Source organism: Ylistrum balloti, unplaced genomic scaffold (genome assembly GCF_031769215.1).
Source record: "Ylistrum balloti isolate Yb309-2 unplaced genomic scaffold, AGI_CSIRO_Ybal_v1 Utg370626, whole genome shotgun sequence".
In the NCBI taxonomy this organism is placed as follows: Eukaryota; Metazoa; Mollusca; class Bivalvia; order Pectinida; family Pectinidae; genus Ylistrum; species Ylistrum balloti.
The window spans coordinates 163,082-184,265 of record NW_026782383.1 but is presented as its reverse complement, the minus strand read 5'-3'; the positions used below and the strand labels follow the sequence as shown (position 1 = coordinate 184,265).

At 38.1% G+C, this 21,184-nt stretch overlaps 1 protein-coding gene across 1 annotated transcript in view; it reads right to left on the bottom strand.

Moving 5' to 3' along the window:
• Positions 1-20,737, bottom strand: part of LOC132557130 (feeding circuit activating peptides-like) — a 49,584-nt gene extending 28,847 nt beyond the window's left edge. The window contains exon 1 of the mRNA XM_060221619.1: positions 20,431-20,737. Within this exon, the coding sequence (XP_060077602.1) occupies positions 20,431-20,556 (126 nt within the window). The 5' untranslated portion in view covers positions 20,557-20,737. The remainder of the gene's footprint in view (positions 1-20,430) is intronic.
• Positions 20,738-21,184: the final 447 nt, after the last annotated feature.

Here is a 21,184-nt window from a genome sequence, read left to right as displayed (position 1 = left end):
TCTAAAATAGGTCAGTGACCATGTTGATGACCTTTTATGGAAATATTTGCGGTCATTGCAACTTGAAATTAATGTTTTCCGTGATGTATGGAAACTATTCTAAGAAAGATATTTCATAATTTCTGAGCTATTCTGTTCTTTTTTGAGAAATCCATATTTCATGAACACGATAATTTCATTCTTTCTGTTCATGTTAGCTCTAAAGGTTGCTGACTTCCAAACCAGGTAAAACAAGGATCACACAGAGAACACAGTGTGACATCGTATCCTTTATAACAGTAAGACAACATTGGACGGAATTCCTTCGTCGTGTTACACAAAGTATTTGAGGATTTTAGTACCCCAGCCCTGAAGGCTGTTTTTTCAGGATTTTAGTATCCCCAGCCCTGAAAGCTGTTTTTTCAGGATTTCAGTATCCCCAGCCCTGAACGCTGTTTTTTCGGGATTTTAGTATCCCCAGCCTTTCCATTTTTGTAAATCATTTTTATACAGTTCGGAAACGTTACCAAGCGTCTTTTTGTAGAAAGGAAAACTAAAATTTCGCATGTACGAACCATCTGGGGCACTGAATACCTCACATAGATCAGGCTGTTATTGTATTGCGAAACAAGTTTGTCCAGCTTATATTAATCACTCTTGTTGGTCTGGATGGAAGCGCGCGAGGGGTCTTAATGTGGGAGGATACCGGGGAACCCGGGGAAAACCCATGTGTTCGGGCAGGTGAATGTTTGGTCGGCATAGGACATGAACAGGTTAGGTATATGTAATGTGACGTGTTAGATACATGTAAAATGTTGACGCGAATGATTTAATGACGAGAACACAAATTGTCATTGTCACGAATAAACATCTATTTATGGTTAACTAAAAATATTGGGGAAAAATTGATTGATTTTCATCTTTGAATAAGCAATCTACAGTGTCCTTTCTTTCTAGGAGATAATTAAATTTCTCGTACATTCATATATCTGTACTCTTATAACACTTCCGATCTCTAGAGCTCTCCCTATCCAATTACGACACATCAGAATAACATCATGTTTTGTAAAGTCCGTTCATTACTGATGCACGTGACCACGCGACTGATGATTAAGACGAGACTTACTATTGTCCGCATGATGTTCTTTTTCTGACAAAGTCTTAATCGAACGTGTTTTCTTACAAAGGCTTCCTATATGTAATCAGAATGAAGATAGCCGTGGTTTGATCAAAGGAAGTCTCCCTGCTGGGTTATAGATCATATTCTACCTTCAAGAATTAATATATATCAAAGTAGTTTATCGTTTCCTGTAGAGCTATAAAATGAGTGTTCCATTTTCATAAGTTCTGATTTTATGTGTGAATGTGAAGACTTAGGATTCATATTCGGTAGACGGAAACAGTTCGAGATAAACCGCATTTGTGCCATTGTATTGAAAGTCGGAACATTAACAGTACTTACGTTTTACCTCAAAACATTTTGTCGTTCACCTTGAATTTATGGTCTCCAAGTTTCAATATAGCTACCACATATTTAATTGATACAAATACTGCTCAGGAATCTTGATACAAAAGGACGGAACAATAAAATTGTTGAAGACCATAGAAGATTCTCGAGTCATGCAAAGGGAATCAAATATTGATAACAAATCTTACGAAAATTTAAGGTTTAAATCAATTACAGTCGAATCTCGTTATCTCGAACAATGGGGATGAAATCGAGATAATCGAGTATTCTATTTAAGGAAGTTCAAATGATATGTGTCAAGATAGGCAGGGACCGACGAAATACTTCGATATAAACGGGGTCTTCGAGTTATAGGAAATCGAAATAAAGATGTTCGATTGAAGTTACATATCTAAACGTTATGTTTAAAAAAAGTAACTCCTAATTACTTCGTGATTTTTGTACTGGATATGATATGTCACAACCATGTCACACTCACATTTTATTTTCTTAATCCACGTTTACCGACTGTCTATTCTTATAATTTCAATGTGTAAGATTTTCCAATATTTTATTTCTCTATTTATCTTAAAGTTTAAAGTTTAAAAAAAAAATCAAAATTTCTAAAAAAAAAGAAAAAATCCTCTGTTAACTTTTAACGAATTATAACCATAGCTTAACCACATTTAGACTCAAGTTCTTGAAAATAAAATTTGATTGAAACATCAACTGTAAATTGTAAACACTTTATCTATCTCCTATTTCTAATTGTATGAAACAAAATTAATAAATCCAAATTATCACAAAGTTCTGATTTTTTCGGAAATGGAATGTGAATGGTGCTTCAATCACCTAAGACATCACAGTATGGCCTGACTAGGTCTGGTTCGCACGCGACTGCCGGATGTTCGGAATTATTGTTGATCTGGTCTGTATCCTATCTAGATCGATGTAAATCCTCACTTGTCTCTATCGCTTAAAGCAAAATCCCTTCTCCCCCTTCCCCCTATCTTCTACGCTCCATCTTTTCCTCTGTAACTATGTACTCCCCCACAATACAGTGGCCGATTCAATGACAGTTCAAGGCATAATGTGACATAGGAAATTGAGAGTTGATTTCATTAGACGGTGTTCAATATCACACGGACAGCGAATTGGCAAAGATGTTCGAATTCAAAGACTAATGTATTAATGGAATATTGTGATGAACACCTCAGCGGAATAACTCGTTATAACATGGAAGTACCACTCTGAACGATCCAATACTTACATGTAACTGAGTTTATATCTACAAAAACTATCAGAAAATACCAACATATTCGGAATCCAAACTCAAATTCAACAAAATTAGGGCTAAATATGAACAAAAGAAAAAAAATACACTGAGACTCCTGAAAAAGTTAGAGTAAGCGTTTTCTGCTTCATCGACAACACCCGATATGTAATCATTGGTCAATCCAAGTAAATCAAAATGAGAACAAGGTACGCAACAACGAGGGGACCGACAAGCAAACTAACGAGCACCAAACACGTCAAGCTTCGTATTGCACAAAGAAATAGAATATTTCTCAAATATATCTGCAAAAACAACAGGAAATTTCATCAACACGTAAACATGGTCACGAGACTCAAATGCAATAAAACTGGGGCATAAAATGAATAAGATATGAATTTACTGGGAGGCTCCTGAAAAAGCACAAAGAGAATAAGACCGGGCTCAATGTCTGTTTCTTATAGATTTGCTACATATTGTTGAAAAGGACTTATAGACGAGCGCTATATATTCCAGGACCTATATGTACCTGAATGTATATAAGGTTAAAACCATTTCTGAAGTATAAGGGACTCCAGTTTTGCTGTTCATGGTGGAACCATAAGGATTTGAAAAATTTAAATATTCTCGAGAAAATATTTTTTAATGAATATCAAAATAAGAAACAGTATTCCAGCTTTGATGGTTAAAGACGAGCTTTGTAAGGTTCCACTAGAAATTGGAGTTAAAATCAGAATGGCTATTTAAATGTGATCTCGTAAGATATACAGATTGCAATATAGGTAATGAGGAATGCTTAGAATGGCACAATTTAAATTGACGATTTATGTAAAATCTATCTGTAAATGTAAGTTTTTCTTCGAATAAAACGAGGAGAAAATCTATTAGAAAACAACTTCAAGATCAATATATACGAACGCGGTTTATGATTAAGAAAATGCGTCTCATAGACAATTTTATACGATGTTCAAATATGAATTATTTTTTGAGAACCATTTAAGCTTACTGAGAAATACAGAACAATGTAAAGCATGTTTCGGAATTCTGATATAAATTGTCATTAAACAGACCGTTGGAAGTGTCTTCTACGTCAATATACAAAATGTAGGATGTGCACATCTGCGATAATGAATATGGAGAGGAATGTCGTCATCTTTACAGATGTAATAAAATACAAATACTACAACATCGAAGAATGTGGACTCCAGATTATCACAGCGAGCGAAAATCTAAAAAGGAGACGTTTTCTATATTTAATTGCTGTATAACTTTAAACGTTTATACATTTTCAGAAAAAGTGAATTTGATAATAAGTAGTTTATCAAAAGTGTTTTTCTCTATATTCAAGTTTATTTATTCCATATCATGCCTTTCATCTTGTAATGCATTGGAGTATCACATGTTGTATAGCATCTCTGTCTGCCAAGTTCAAAACTTATTTTGTATAATAGCGTCTAGATACACATAATTAGATATATTAATGAAATTTTAGGTTGATAACACTTGAAATTTTCATTGTGGTATATTCTACTTCCTGGTGCGATATCCAATTATATTTGCCCAGAAACATAAGACTTATAAAGGCTTGGAGTGACCAAGGGTGACGTGGCGAGTATCAACAATAAAGCAGATCACGCTTGATCTTCTGAAACACATGGTGTTATCATCCTTGTACTAATCCAAAGTTGCAGTGTTATGCTTTCATTTGTTCAAAATTTCCCTTTCATCTTTCTCATCAAATTGGAGATTTAATTATTGTTTTGTTAATGTTGTTTTTCTTTCGTAAATCATTTCTCCCAATTGCCCATTTACTAATATATCAATCTCCCGTATATGAAAGAATATGCAAAAAAGATTGTCAAACTTTTCATTCAAGAGAAAAATGGAACGAGAAAACAATATCCTACACGGACAATGCAAAATCCTTATCAATGCCGAACCATACATCTTCGCACCTTGTAACTTTGTGAAATTTTCGAGTTTTAAAGTAATGATCAGTATATTCTCGTCCCGTAATTGAGTGAGATCCTGTCAGGTTTTTGCATGAGGTATCCACGGAAAGATATGGTTCTCATATACTCTGTACCCCTTCGTGTTTTAAATATCTACGAATTAGGAAAAACATACCGAAGACATTTTAAAAATATGTTAATCGTATTTCCTCATGCTATCGATACAATGCATTGTTTGTTTATTTGTTTGTGTTGTTTGTTGTGTTTATGAAGTTTGTCGCCCCGTGAACAACCACGGTCATTTCTAAGACAAAGTTTTCTTACGATAGATACACACTTACATGTAGAACTTGCACTGATGTAGAATTAATCAATGGTTTACTGTTTGATATGGATTTTAGAATAGAATAAAAGATTTCCGGTGATGAATGACTACAGTGACCACATTTTGTTAAAGTTTATCAATATATGTTCATTGATATAAATCAGATTATCATTTGAACCTGAAAACACACACTACATCATTTCATCACAAAGTCAGTGGGTTTGTCCAGCCTGTATTGTTAACATTTTCGATACGATACATGAATAAGCCTGGTCCACACAGGACCAACTATTTAATACTAATTAGGGGTATGGATTCGTAATACCCTTTGAATACGCAATGACTCCACCAACGTACGGTTCCCCTGAAACAGTAATTGATAGTAATGACTGACTAAATAGATAAATTCCTCGCTGAACGTAGATCTAACGTCCCTAATCCCTCCTGTTTCCTGGTCTATTATCTACAACAGCGGACATCTAGAATAACCAAGGGGGACATTTTAGGGAGTGACGCCGAAACTTTTGTCTATTGTCAAATGAATGTATATCTGAAGCCAATTTCTTTGTATTGAACACTTCCTGTTGTAAAATATACGTATATCAAATGTGAAATTCTCTTATCAAACACGTATCAAGTGCTGTCACACACTGTCCGTATTTATTCAAAATGTCATCTGCCATACTATCAATGTTTATATCGTATCACGCGCGGTCACGTGTAAGTATCATGCCTTATAATGTTTTGTATCCAACTCCCAGGACGTTCTGCTGTGTACCCCGTCAAGTTCATGACATTCGATGCCTATACATATCTTAATATATCAAAGATGTTGAGGGCTAAACGAATAAAAATCAAATACGACAATGTGTAATCAGGACAATAACCATGGTAACTGTTTCTAGGTGATTTATTTGGTAACTACGACAATAACCATGACAACTGTTTCTAGGTAATTTATTTGGTAAATACGACAATAACCATGACAACTGTTTCTAGGTAATTTATTTGGTTACTACAACAATAACCATGTCAACTGTTTTTAGATAATTTATTTGGTAACTACGACAATAACCATGACAACTGTTTCTAGGTAATTTATTTGGTAACTATGACAATAACCATGGTAACTGTTTCTAGGTAATTTATTTGGTAACTACGACAATAACCATGACAACTGTTTTTAGGTAATTCATTTGGTAACTATGACAATAACCATGGTAACTGTTTCTAGGTAATTTATTTGGTAACTATGACAATAACCATGGTAACTGTTTCTAGGTAAATGATTTGGTAACTACGACAATAGCCATGGTAAATGTTTCTAGATAATTTATTTGGTAACTACGACAATAACCATGACAACTATTTCTAGGTAATTTATTTGGTTACTACAACAATAACCATGGTAACTGTTTCTAGGTAATTTATTTGGTAACTACGACAATAACCATGACAACTGTTTCTAGGTAATTTATTTGGTAACTACGAAAATAACCATGACAACTGTTTTTAAGTTATTTATTTGGTAACTACGACAATAACCATAGTGTCTTTTTTTAGGCATTTAGTTCCCATGGGCCAAAATCGAAACCTGTATTTAAGAAATAAAAAGAAAAACACGAAACAATCAACTTTTTTTTTCATAACCTTGAGATTTTGAGTAAATTATCATGAAATCGTAATTATAATGGATTTGGTGATTTTCTAACGATCGCTCTAGTATGGGTTGATATAATTATTGGATGTTATTCAGTCGCTTGTTCCAGAACGTCATCTCCAAGAGGTTTCATTAACGAAGAGGAACAAATTATATGGTTGGAATTCCAATCTCGTTAACATTGCTGTTTTATTGGTCCTGTTGAAGACCATGTCAGTCTACACCGTTACACCTAGATGTAATTATTTCAACAAACTTTACCAAAACGTATATGAAAACAGTATATTTATCCAAATAACGGCATGAAGAAAACCTTTTCACAGTAGCAGTTGGACAATACTCAATATAATCAATGCGGATATTTTCATTATTTATATGTCTTGTTTTTCATTAGGGTATGTATAATTTATTTTTGATGTCGGCCAGCGAATGCTCTTTAGTATTGTCTCTGTGGCGCTATACCAAGTACGCTTTTCATCTGACAGCAATTAATGGAAATTTCGTTATGATCGACCGACCATCAGAAACAAGCTATTTATCCCGGCAGGGTATTCCAGTTAATGAGCGAAGTAGCACATCAAAATGAGTAATTACAAAGATCGTGAGACGGCCCCTTAAAACACATCGTATGGGTATGTGTAAAACAAACCAGTGGAATTTTATTGTCGGTCGCCGGACTTCAAGACTTTTACGTCGGTTACAAATCTGAAATCTGTTTAATGTCCAGTTGGTACTGTTCCGGTAAAAAGGGGATGCATTTAACATTTATAGAAATATCTAACAGACTCCTGCCGGTCACGATGATAGTTTGATTGAAAGACTGGTCTCTTGAGAGATCTTCGCTCGGTGGATGTTGCCGTTCTATGGCAGGTCGGCCATTAATATGTACTACAAGGTTAACCTGCTGGGTCATGCATTTCAATCGGCGCCATCTTTCTCCTGGTTTGGCTAGTCTTTATATCAATCTTGGACACTAATTGTTTCTAATCACGTAATACTGAGACCAGTAGATCCCTTTAGTCTTTTTTTTCCAGATACTGCGATGATTGAAATATAACGATGCTCGAGAAAAAGACGACAAGCGACAACACGAAAGGAAGAAATGTCACTTGTTCGCCATTTTATCGCGTGTTTTCGGCTGAATTTCCCATGACAACAGAAGACATTTCGTCTAAGTATTTAATAGTGATCATACCTGTCAGGGTATAACTTAAAGAAGTTGTATATGTCAGTTTATTCATGATTATGTATATGCACTCGCCTACCCTTTTAATGTCCCTGTCAAATTCAATCAAGCCAGGAAAATTAAAAAAAAAATACAAAAAAACCCATGAGATAAGTACAAGAATAATGAGACCAGGTGTTCCGGAAGTCCACGTTAGTAATGTCAAGTTCTCATATAACAACTAGGTATACAACAATGGCACCGATATGCATCAAGCACGTCCATCTCCAGATCACACAAAGAAATAGGATATTTCTTAAGTAGATCGATGTGACGACTTCCCAATAAGTCTTCACACCATAACTTGTATTTTCACGTATAATACGGTGTATATGATGGAGAGTGACCAAACCGTCCTATTCCAACCTTCTCTGTATTATATGATAATTAACTCAGAAGTGTCTGATTGTTTCAACTAGTTTTGATAAAAAAATCTTATACATGGTCAGCGAAATATCAAATTCACGGAACTTGTATAACTTATGCGGTGTAAGATCTAAGCATTCGGAAATTAATGTACGATTTTCTATAAGCTTGTTAAAGGATATTACTTTAGAAAAGTGTTTTGTGTCTTCCGGAAACATACAACTCTACGCTAGGCTGGCACGGCGTTTCCCTGCAGGGTTTCTAATCTACCGAGAACGATCCATTAAGACAAGATGACATTCTCAAGGTCATTGTAATTACTGGGCAATGAAGGGTAGTGGCCGGTAGGATTAGAAATCAGACACTGCTGACTCGAATTCTCGGTGGAATCTTTTGTTTTATCAGGAAATCTTTATCCTCCTCGTGGCTTTTAAGTACCTACATCGTGGGAACTTTCTATCCATGTATTACAATCGACCATAATAAAAGATTTGTGTTGATTGCAAAGTATATTACCTACAATTTACAGAGAACTACACTAAAACAAAGTTTGTCTGAGCATGAAACAGTATAATCATTGCAGGTGTAAGCTGTTTGATTTCTCCTGGCGGAGTGTAAAAATGCAATTGGTATCATATTGCATGATAGCGGTTCGCGTTAAATAATAGAATTAATTGTAATGAATATTCCAGAGATTTTTATCAACAGACAATGGTTGGACGAGACATTAACATCAACGTAACGTAACACTCTGTGAAGAATTATATCAAAGCGTGTGCACCTCGTGAGAGGAGAAAATGCACTAGTAAATTCAAGAAACATCCAGAACAAAAATACCACTTTGAACCTTGAGATCACAAAATGCCTTTAACCAAGATAAGAAGTTAATTCTATACGAGTATGATCATAGTAAGCCATTTATTTAACTTTCGGATCGCGTGAGAGAGCGTTGTTGTCGACTTTCTGGCTTGGGAAAGTTTTGTTTTATAACACTTAATAAGTTTTTTTTTACATAAGCAAAACATGTAGCGTTTGTTATTACCTGGGAACTTTCCGAGATTATGTGCTGGAAACGGCTATTTCCCATCTATCTGCTTATTCTACATACTATGGCAATCAGCTTGCCTTCACCGATCTGTACTTAAACATACTCTACTATGTAGTATGTTGGAAATCTCTTGATGGTACAGTGGACTGTTGGATTTTTCGCCTTCTGAATATCAACAAATTAGGTTTTAAACATTACTGACTAGTCCCAGCATAAAAAATTATCACTATTTGGTGATAATTGAAATTAATACCAAACATGTATTGAAGGCGTTATGTTATCGACCTTTGTCTAGTCCACCACTATTCCATGCAACACTTCACCCGTAGAACTACTATGGTAAATAATTGATGTATTAACTTATAGACAGTTAGGTCGTCCTGTATTGTATACTTACTCTAAACATGTCCCTTCCTTGTACCGCCGCCATTGATGGTGTTCTATTTCCGAACAGCGGCTGATTTTTATCCGAGATGCAGATTTTAATGTTTTATTGAATTAAGTTATGAGAGAAAGTTATTACTGAAGACACTATCAAATATTCAATTTATTACCATTTTCACCAGCAAAGTACACAAATTATTGGCATGTGTACATCAGATAAAAACAAGGATGCTGACTAGGCTTTTCACAGATACTTCTCACTTATCAAAACTTCGCAGTACGCGACAAAATATAGTCCGTTTTCTTTTTAAATCATCAGAAAGATGTAAACACAAAAAGTAGTTTCAACGTTTATTTCTGTCCGTAATAACATACAAAATATTATTTATTCATGTCACTAAGAGACCAAAACTGGCTGTAAAACGCTTAAAGAGTGTTTAACTCGTGACAAGTTACTACGCGACTGAAAATATGGCGCCAACCTACAGTTGTCGCTGTTGACGACACGAATCTCCTGACATTTCTGACGTCCACAATGAAGACGTTCTGTTGGCCATTGGATTTGATCTGTGATAAGATAGTTTGAGTTGCACTGTTGGCTGACTTTCATGGAAATGAACGTTTACCATGGAACTGAATATCATGTTACAAGGGCCGGTAGAGATTTTATAATCTTATGAAACTGGTCTTTGATGTTTTTATTTCTGAAAGCCTTAGGAGAGTTTATACTTCGAGACGAGTTCATAAAATTTCATATGAAATGAAAACAAAATTAGAATATTTAGATTAGAATATTTTCGACGCATAACATTTAAAAAGAAAAGTTAGATTTTAACATCACAATTAAATTCTGATTCGCGCAGCCATTGAAAAAATCTCCAATGCATATTACACAAGTAACATCCGGAATAATTTTTTTTTTTCAAATGATACCAAGTTTTATGAGAGAGACAACTGCAGGTATAGACATTTTATTTCGATACAGCGAATTGATAAATAAACGAAAAGCGAAAAATAGACCATTTAACGAAATTCACACTAGACATATCACTGGTTGTAAGCATCTGTTAACACCATTGTAGACAATATTTTGGTTTTATATTAGACTTGTTACAGATACTAGTATAATAATCTCATTTTTTTTCGTGTGCAATATGAACATGGCCGTGTTTTGGGATTTGTCGGTATAACAACTGGGTCCATTGTTGTTAACTATCCTCTTATTTGTATTACTTACTTGGATTTACCAAGATTTTTATGACGGGTGTTGAAATCGAAGACGCTTACTCATCTGGAACACATGGTCTTATTTTTCTTGTATTTTATTCAGTAGTCTCCGTGTAAATCTTTCTGTTGTCCATATGTATATGTTTTATCGAGTTTGAATTATGATTATGTTTATATGTTGGTATTTTCATGATGTTATTTTACGTAAAAAGATAAATAACATTGCAGGACCAAATGTTAACAAGTCAAGACACTAATAAGGTAACTTAGGTTTGAAGTCTTATATATCTCCACAGACCTTGCCACGAACTCAGCAGCCTTTTATATATTAAAATGTACGTTGGTACTAGAGACTAACCAAGCAGGGCCAAAACAGTCTTACCACTGGATAATCATTCTAATGATAATATAAGGATCAGTTATGCTACCCAAATTACATGAGTTATGGTCAGCCTTAGGTTCATATCCTTGGCACCAGTGAACGTTGTTTACTCTTGCCAGTAAGACACAACGTTACTATCGTTACGCTATGTCACATGTATTTAAACGTACTGTTTACTAGTTTATTTGATGACGTTATCGAAGAGAAAGGTCATTCCACACGTTGCTGTTCAGTTGACTTGTTTTTACCGAGATTTTGTAGCCTGAAGATTGAGATCACGGCTGATATCAATGCACCTACCAGTAAAACAGGATTACAAATCGGCTGGAGTCCGATTTGATCGCTGCATTTCATCTTTTAAACGGCCTTGGTATCTTATCAAGAGATATGATGCGTTAGCGTGTTAAATGCTTGACCTTATTTCTGATAAAGTGATAGCGGTCTTCGAAATATTTCTTCGTGATATGACTCAGGGCTGCTTTTTAAAACCACGTGTTGAGTGATGGGAAAATAAGGTAATCTATTGTCAGGTTAGTTGATGAATTCTTCAAAAGACGGTAAAAGTAACTTCTAATTGAGGGGCTCATCTTCGTAAGACTTAGTACCTTCCATTGACGTAGCCATGCCACTTAACGTCAATCATTAAAGCGACCAAGGCGGAGAGTAGTCACCGACAACTCTCGTCAGTTTAATAAAGACGGGGTGTGTATAATAGTTTAAATATAAGCTTATTATCATCATTTCTATGAAAAATTTCCCGAAGCCTTTGTGAGTCACAGTCTATACGAAAATTATACTGGACATATGTGAATTTAAGTAAACCGAGCTGTTATGTTACACTGATCTCGGTGACTACAGCTACTTTGCTATTTCGACTTCACAGGTCAGAGCTGATTTGTCACTTTGTCCTCACAAACCAGCGTGGATTTGTCACGCTGACCTCATAGACCAGAGTTGGTTTGTCATCTTTCCCTCACAGATCAGAGCAGGTTTGTCACCTTTCCCTCACACACCAGAGCTGGTTTGTCACGCTGACCTCAGAGATCGGAGCTGGTTTGTCACCTTTCCCTCACAAACCAAAGCTGGTTTGTCACCTTTCCCTCACAGACCAGAGCTGGTTTGTCACCTTTCCCTCACACACCAGAGCTGGTTTGTCACCTTTCCATCACAGATTAGAGCTGGTTTGTCACCTTTCCCCCATAGACCAGAGCTGGTTTGTCACGTTTCCCTCACAGATCAGAGCTGGTTTGTCACCTTTCCCTCACAGATCAGAGCTGATTTGTCACCTTTCCCCCATAGACCAGAGCTGGTTTGTCACCTTTCCCCCACAGATCAGAGCTGGTTTGTCACCTTTCCCTCACAGATCAGAGCTGGTTTGTCACCTTTCTCTAACAGACCAGAGCTGGTTTGTCACCTTTCCCTCGCAGACCAGAGCTGGTTTGTCACCTTTCCCTCACAGACCAGAGCTGGTTTGTCACCTTTCTCTCACAGACCAGAGCTGGTTTGTCACCATTCCCCCACAGACCAGAGCTGGTTTGTCACCTTTCCCTCACAGATCAGAGCTGGTTTGTCACCTTTCCCTCACAGACCATAGCTGGTTTGTCACCTTTCCTTCACAAATCAGAGCTGGTTTGTCACCTTTCCCTCACAGATCAGGTCAGGTTTTCACCTTGCCTTTCCTTACTAGAGTCGGTTGGTCACATAGACCTCACAGACCAGACCTGTTTTGTCACCTTGGTCTCACTGACCTAACCAGAGCTGGTTTGTCACCTTGGTCTCACTGACCTGACCAGACCTGTTTTGTCACCTTGGTCCCTTGGTCTCACTGACCTGACCAGACCTGTTTTGTCACCTTGGTCTCACTGACCTGACCAGACCTGGTTTGTCACCTTGGTCTCACTGACCTGACCAGACCTATTTTGTCACCTTGGTCTCACTGACCTGACCAGACCTGTTTTGTCACCTTGGTCTCACTGACCTGACCAGACCTGTTTTGTCACCTTGGTCTCACTGACCTGACCAGACCTGTTTTGTCACCTTGGTCTCACTGACCTGACCAGACCTGTTTTGTCACCTTGGTCTCACTGACCTGACCAGACCTGGTTTGTCACCTTGGTCTCACTGACCTGACCAGACCTGGTTTGTCACCTTGGTCTCACTGACCTGACCAGACCTGGTTTGTCACCTTGGTCTCACTGACCTGACCAGACCTGGTTTGTCACCTTGGTCTCACTGACCTGACCAGACCTGGTTTGTCACCTTGGTCTCACTGACCTGACCAGACCTGGTTTGTCACCTTGGTCTCACTGACCTGACCAGACCTGTTTTGTCACCTTGGTCTCACTGACCTGACCTGACCTGGTTTGTCACCTTGGTCTCACTGACCTGACCAGACCTGGTTTGTCACCTTGGTCTCACTGACCTGACCAGAGCTGGTTTGTCACCTTGGTCTCACTGACCTGACCAGACCTGGTTTGTCACCTTGGTCTCACTGACCTGACCAGACCTGTTTTGTCACCTTGGTCTCACTGACCTGACCAGACCTGGTTTGTCACCTTGGTCTCACTGACCTGACCAGACCTGGTTTGTCACCTTGGTCTCACTGACCTGACCAGACCTGTTTTGTCACCTTGGTCTCACTGACCTGACCAGACCTGGTTTGTCACCTTGGTCTCACTGACCTGACCAGACCTGGTTTGTCACCTTGGTCTCACTGACCTGACCAGACCTGGTTTGTCACCTTGGTCTCACTGACCTGACCTGACCTGGTTTGTCACCTTGGTCTCACTGACCTGACCAGACCTGGTTTGTCACCTTGGTCTCACTGACCTGACCAGACCTGGTTTGTCACCTTGGTCTCACTGACCTGACCAGACCTGGTTTGTCACCTTGGTCTCACTGACCTGACCAGACCTGTTTTGTCACCTTGGTCTCACTGACCTGACCAGACCTGGTTTGTCACCTTGGTCTCACTGACCTGACCAGACCTGGTTTGTCACCTTGGTCTCACTGACCTGACCAGACCTGTTTTGTCACCTTGGTCTCACTGACCTGACCAGACCTGGTTTGTCACCTTGGTCTCACTGACCTGACCAGACCTGGTTTGTCACCTTGGTCTCACTGACCTGACCAGACCTGTTTTGTCACCTTGGTCTCACTGACCTGACCAGACCTGTTTTGTCACCTTGGTCTCACTGACCTGACCAGACCTGTTTTGTCACCTTGGTCTCACTGACCTGACCAGACCTGTTTTGTCACCTTGGTCTCACTGACCTGACCTGACCTGTTTTGTCACCTTGGTCTCACTGACCTGACCAGACCTGGTTTGTCACCTTGGTCTCACTGACCTGACCAGACCTGGTTTGTCACCTTGGTCTCACTGACCTGACCAGACCTGTTTTGTCACCTTGGTCTCACTGACCTGACCAGACCTGGTTTGTCACCTTGGTCTCACTGACCTGACCAGACCTGGTTTGTCACCTTGGTCTCACTGACCTGACCAGACCTGTTTTGTCACCTTGGTCTCACTGACCTGACCAGACCTGTTTTGTCACCTTGGTCTCACTGACCTGACCTGACCTGTTTTGTCACCTTGGTCTCACTGACCTGACCAGACCTGTTTTGTCACCTTGGTCTCACTGACCTGACCTGACCTGTTTTGTCACCTTGGTCTCACTGACCTGACCAGACCTGTTTTGTCACCTTGGTCTCACTGACCTGACCTGACCTGGTTTGTCACCTTGGTCTCACTGACCTGACCAGACCTGGTTTGTCACCTTGGTCTCACTGACCTGACCAGACCTGTTTTGTCACCTTGGTCTCACTGACCTGACCAGACCTGTTTTGTCACCTTGGTCTCACTGACCTGACCAGACCTGTTTTGTCACCTTGGTCTCACTGACCTGACCAGACCTGGTTTGTCACCTTGGTCTCACTGACCTGACCAGAGCTGGTTTGTCACCTTGGTCTCACTGACCTGATCAGACCTGGTTTGTCACCTTGGTCTCACTGACCTGACCTGACCTGGTTTGTCACCTTGGTCTCACTGACCTGACCAGACCTGTTTTGTCACCTTGGTCTCACTGACCTGACCTGACCTGGTTTGTCACCTTGGTCTCACTGACCTGACCTGACCTGTTTTGTCACCTTGGTCTCACTGACCTGACCAGACCTGTTTTGTCACCTTGGTCTCACTGACCTGACCAGACCTGGTTTGTCACCTTGGTCTCACTGACCTGACCAGACCTGTTTTGTCACCTTGGTCTCACTGACCTGACCAGACCTGTTTTGTCACCTTGGTCTCACTGACCTGACCAGACCTGGTTTGTCACCTTGGTCTCACTGACCTGACCTGACCTGGTTTGTCACCTTGGTCTCACTGACCTGACCAGACCTGTTTTGTCACCTTGGTCTCACTGACCTGACCTGACCTGGTTTGTCACCTTGGTCTCACTGACCTGACCAGACCTGGTTTGTCACCTTGGTCTCACTGACCTGACCAGACCTGTTTTGTCACCTTGGTCTCACTGACCTGACCAGACCTGTTTTGTCACCTTGGTCTCACTGACCTGACCAGAGCTGGTTTGTCACCTTGGTCTCACTGACCTGACCTGAGCTGGTTTGTCACCTTGGTCTCACTGACCTGACCTGACCTGTTTTGTCACCTTGGTCTCACTGACCAGAGCTACTTTGTGAATATATCCTCACAAACCAAAGCTGTCATCTCGACCTCAGATCCCAGATTGATTTGTCACCTGACTTCACAGCCTTCTTCCTCACAATAATTACTCGTTTTTTGACGATTCTGTTATTATGTTATGGACATTTATTGTTGTACTCAGAGCCAGAATTAGTGTGGATTTAAAAAACAGTATATGTCATGTGATTGTTGGAGTTTTTACAACACGCCCACCAGCTAATATTACTCACATTTGATGTTCTAGATGAACCACATTATTTGGTAGTTTTTTTACCACTTTCTGTCGAGTCTGTTCGTTACAAAGCCGATTAGCGTCATAAGAACAATAAAAATAATCTCGTTATAACGAGTTGCGTTGTTTCTTTATTACGACTTACGTCATCTCGTTATTACGACTTACGTCATCTCGTTATTACGACTTACGTCATCTCGTTAATAATGACTGTTCTGTGCGTTATCTGACCATCTTTTTATTTCTAACTCGGTTCAGTTTCTTAAATTAGTTTTTAAACGAAATAAGTAGTGACGTCATAACAATAGCATTACAGTATGTTATTATCCGGAACACCTAAATACCATTTCCGTTAGTATCAATCTCAAATAGCAAAATATATCTACTGAAGTTTAATGTTATCTCTGCTTTTATGTACTGTTTTACGTAATGTCAACACGTGATGCAGGTTAGTTTAAAAGGAACTTTTTTCTAAAACATAAATATTTCAGATACTAGGGACAACGTTACCAATCGCTTGCTGAACCTTACTCATCAAACAGGCGTTGATTGAATTTTGTATCCAAAACGTTTAAATTAACCATGATCATGACAGAGTTCTCGTCTTATCACCCGATATATTGTACTGATACCTAACACACTATACATTCTAGATGAAGGAAATTATCGTTTGTTGTAGTGTTAACAGTATAGTCAATTTTACTTATAAATGACCAGAACTCGTTGTTATTAGCAGTATACCACTTTAAAATGATCTTTAATTAATAGGTGTCAACGGTATATCACTTTATATTTATCTTTTTTCTCGTTAATATTAACAGTATACCACTTTGAAATATTCTTTTTTTTCTCCTTAGTATCAATCATACTCCAGTTTGAAAGGATTTTCTCGTCCAGAATCAGGACCAAAGAAAGATTTACACGAAAAAATACACGGAGAATATGACCACATGTTCCGGAGAAGTAAGCATCTTCGGCTTCATAAATCACAACCGTGTAAACCATGGTAAAGTTAATGGTAATGTCATATTCTCGAATAAGAACAAGGTATATAACACCAGAACAACAAACTAGCTAGCATCGGAAACGTTCGCCTTTCTGTAATGAGATATGTATGACGTTCGTAGGACTTCTCAAAGATCGCCGTTAACAAGTGTCTCTCGAAACGCTGTGTTGAGAGCTTGTTTGAGAGTCGAAATGAAATTTTACCATTATTTTTACTTGAAAGATTCCGAACCAATTTCATCTAAATTTAGAATATAAAGAACCACCTAATTGGCACGTGATGATATTTTTAATTACTTATCATACACATATGTTAAGTACATCTTAAATCTTTCTGAAGCCAATTAAATGATGCAAACATATCAAATTAATATTCATTTTGTACATTTTGAACCCGAGTTTGCTTAGTTTGTTCGCCATATCTGTACAGTTTGTATATATATGTTACTTATGTGTAACAAAACAGAGTAACAATAACTGGTGAATTGAACAGTGTCCTGTGGCAGGGACACGATTGATGATCCTTTAAGTAACAGCTTCAACTGACGACAAACATTAATTGAAATCCAGCCTAAAAATTGGCAAATACTTGTAACTAACTGTATGTCATCGACCCTCATATGAAGATATGCAGTATTTCAAACTAGAAAACAATATTTTTAAAAAATATCAATTTTTCACATTTTTTTTTTTTTTTTGTCATATACATTTAGTACATATGCAGCTGATTCTGTTTTACGTTGATGAGATATACAAATTGCACGGCTTAACGTACCAAATTGTACAAAATGCATTTAATTTCTACGATTTTCCTATCAATTTCTCAACTGGTGTATAGGACTAATGTGCCTACTTTATGTCGACCGTTCGACATTTTAGATTTTATTACCATAATAGGCTCAATTAAGTTGTAGTTTCAGAAATTTTATACGATCAATATAAACTAACATCTAATATAATGTAATTACTTATCACTTCTGAGTTTAAACCCGAACCTACGTGTATACCATATTCATTGAACGTTTAATGCTCTCGTGAACTACCTATCTGTGCATGTTGGAAAAGTACTACTTGTGTCATCCGGGCTCTAAAATTGTCAGATAAATTAACATTATGATTTTTTTCAAAATATGGGAGTAGAACTACTCCCCGTCTAGATTTTTACTTTTTTGGGGGATGTAACTCTGGAGTTTCCTCAGTCGCCTCAAAGGCTTTGAAATTTAGACCCTTTGCATCAATGACGAGTCCTAGAAGGACGAAACAGCTGTATGATGTAGCATCACTGACAAGTCCTAGAAGGACGAAACAGCGGTATGATGTAGCATCAATGACGAGTCCTTGAAGGACGAAACAGCTGTATGATGTAGCATCACTGACGAGACCTAGAAGGACGAAACAGCTGTATGATGTATCATCACTGACGAGTCCTAGAAGGACGAAACAGCTGTATGATGTATCATTACTGACGAGTCCTAGAAGGATGATGTAAGTCTACCTTTGTATTAAGAGGTTCGATTTAATTGTGTGTCTTCTATAAAATCGTTAACCCATTCGGACAGATTTTGAAATAGCAGACGCCAACAAAAGACACAAACACAAAAAACTACGCATTCACCAATACCAGAATAATTATAACACTGTTAATTATAAAACTAAAGAAAAAAACAAAAAATCAATTACAACCCTGTTTACCAGGGAGATACAAAAAATGCTTATAACGCAGCTTATCTAGGAGATACCAAAACGAGAGGGAAAACAGCACTGTTTAACAGGGAGATACAAAAAAATACATATGACGCCGCTTATCAAGGAGATACCAAAACGAAAGGGAAAACAACATTGTTTGCCAGGGAGATATCTACATGTCGTACGAACCTATAGATAATTTATAAATTCAAAGTAAATCATCTAAATTATGAGATGAACAGGATGTTGAAGCGACAACAAATCGCTTTAATGGTTTACAACCATTGAACATTGGTCCAACATTAAATGGTTTGTATTCATGATGGGTAAGTGTTCAATAAAATCTGTTCTGTTATACACCAATGTGGGTACATACATGTAGTAGCTTTAAGATGCATGTACCACAACGTGTTAAATAACACTGTTTAATTTAACACCTATATAATAGTATCTATATCATAGCATTGATATTCAGGGCAAGGCTTGCATATTGTTAGCATATCAGAGGGAATTAGGACGGAACGGAGATAAAGAATTCATCAATGTTCTTCTATGATAGATAACGAAAATCGAAATACAGATTACATACAACAAAAATAATCGTGAAAATCACTTTTTGTTTCTTAGTTTCCGTGACGAGTGTGAGGAAAGCTTTAAACGTAAACATTTTTCCTGAACTCTATTGGTGTCATTATCAATATCCGAGCAAAAGAAAAAAATAGGAATTTCAATATTTTGAATAAGTTTCAAAAATAAAAGGTCATCAAAATGATCATCGGGTAAGGTATCAAGTACCTTATAAATGAGATTGACAGTTCGGAAGAAACGAACTTTTGGGAAATAACTTGACGCCGTCAGTGATGTAAAAAATGCACAGTTAGCAATAGGAATGCAATCGACTTGTCCATGTTGACATAACTTTGTTGCCGGCGTGTTATGTGTAAGGTTGCTATTTAGTTAGACTGATAAAGGATTTCTGTCCAACCCATACAGATCATGAGTATGCGAGGGGAAGGAGGTAAACCAGTATCACTTCAATGTAGGAGTGAAAGGCCGAGAAACCATCATCATGTATCCATCTTACCCAATACCCAACATGTAGGGGGAGACAGGAAAGTCAATTACGTCAAATATATTGGTTAAACTAGTACATCAAGCCTCAAGGCTAAGAAAGAAAGGAACATTTAAGTCTGTTGGAAGAAATTATAAAGCAAAGTTACGAAGGACTAGAAAACTTTATTTACATATCGCGTCTTTTTTTAGAAATGCTGTATCAAATATCGGGAAAGTTACGAAAGACAAGAAAACCTCATTACTTATCGGGACTTTTTGGAGAAGTACTGTGTCAAATATTAAGGTGGTATATGGTTGAAGTTTATGGTAAAACCTGAACAATGAATACATGTTCAGATACAAATAATTTAACTCATGTTAAGGTGCCGGAGGTTAGTCGAGTTTTCGTCTAAGTATGGAACTTGTTCATCCAATATATCGTTGAAAATACATAGGGATGCTTGTTAAAGTTTATATTTAAACTCACCTGTAATGTTGATCGCTGGACACGCTTAGGTTGGTTGTCTGTGGAGACTTGAGACTCCTGTTTAACTGGTCCACACGTGACCATGGTCATCCAACAAAATAGAGTTAGGATCACAAACTTGGTCATTATAATGGTGCTCTGGTGATGCTACAGTTCTTCAGTTCTCAGCTACTCTTTGCTCCTTGGCACACTTTGTTATAAAACAATTTTTGATCGTCAACACAAATTATTTATAACGAATTCTTGTAACGTTGTTGTTCAGTCTTTAAAAAAATGAAATTCTGAATCTAAATAAATCTTAAGATCCGGGAGGACGTTTTGTTAGTTATTTGTCCATCTGCTAGTTTGTGTTCTGCTTGTAGTCCTGGGAGGGTGGTCTGTTGATGTAAAGCATACTATCAGGTAAGCCCTCCTCCGATCCGTGTGTCAATCCGAAGTGGACAAGACCCTTTAAGTAGCTGTGTTGAACCCCCGCACAACGTTCTAAGGTCAGATGTGTGCGTCGGTTTGTAGACGGCTATCTTATTGTTTCTGTCGCCGAAAGCCGTCGGTAAACACTTCTACTGGGACATAATGTATCCATGCCACGTGGTCTGAACACCATCCCTCACAGGTAGTCGTTATAACGACTTAAACATTGATTTGGTGACAATGATTAACATAACTATGCTATGTAGTGTATCCCGACACACGGAAGTTGCCAGGTAAGTAGTATCTGCCATTGAATTGGAGACATTGATTAACATACAACAGT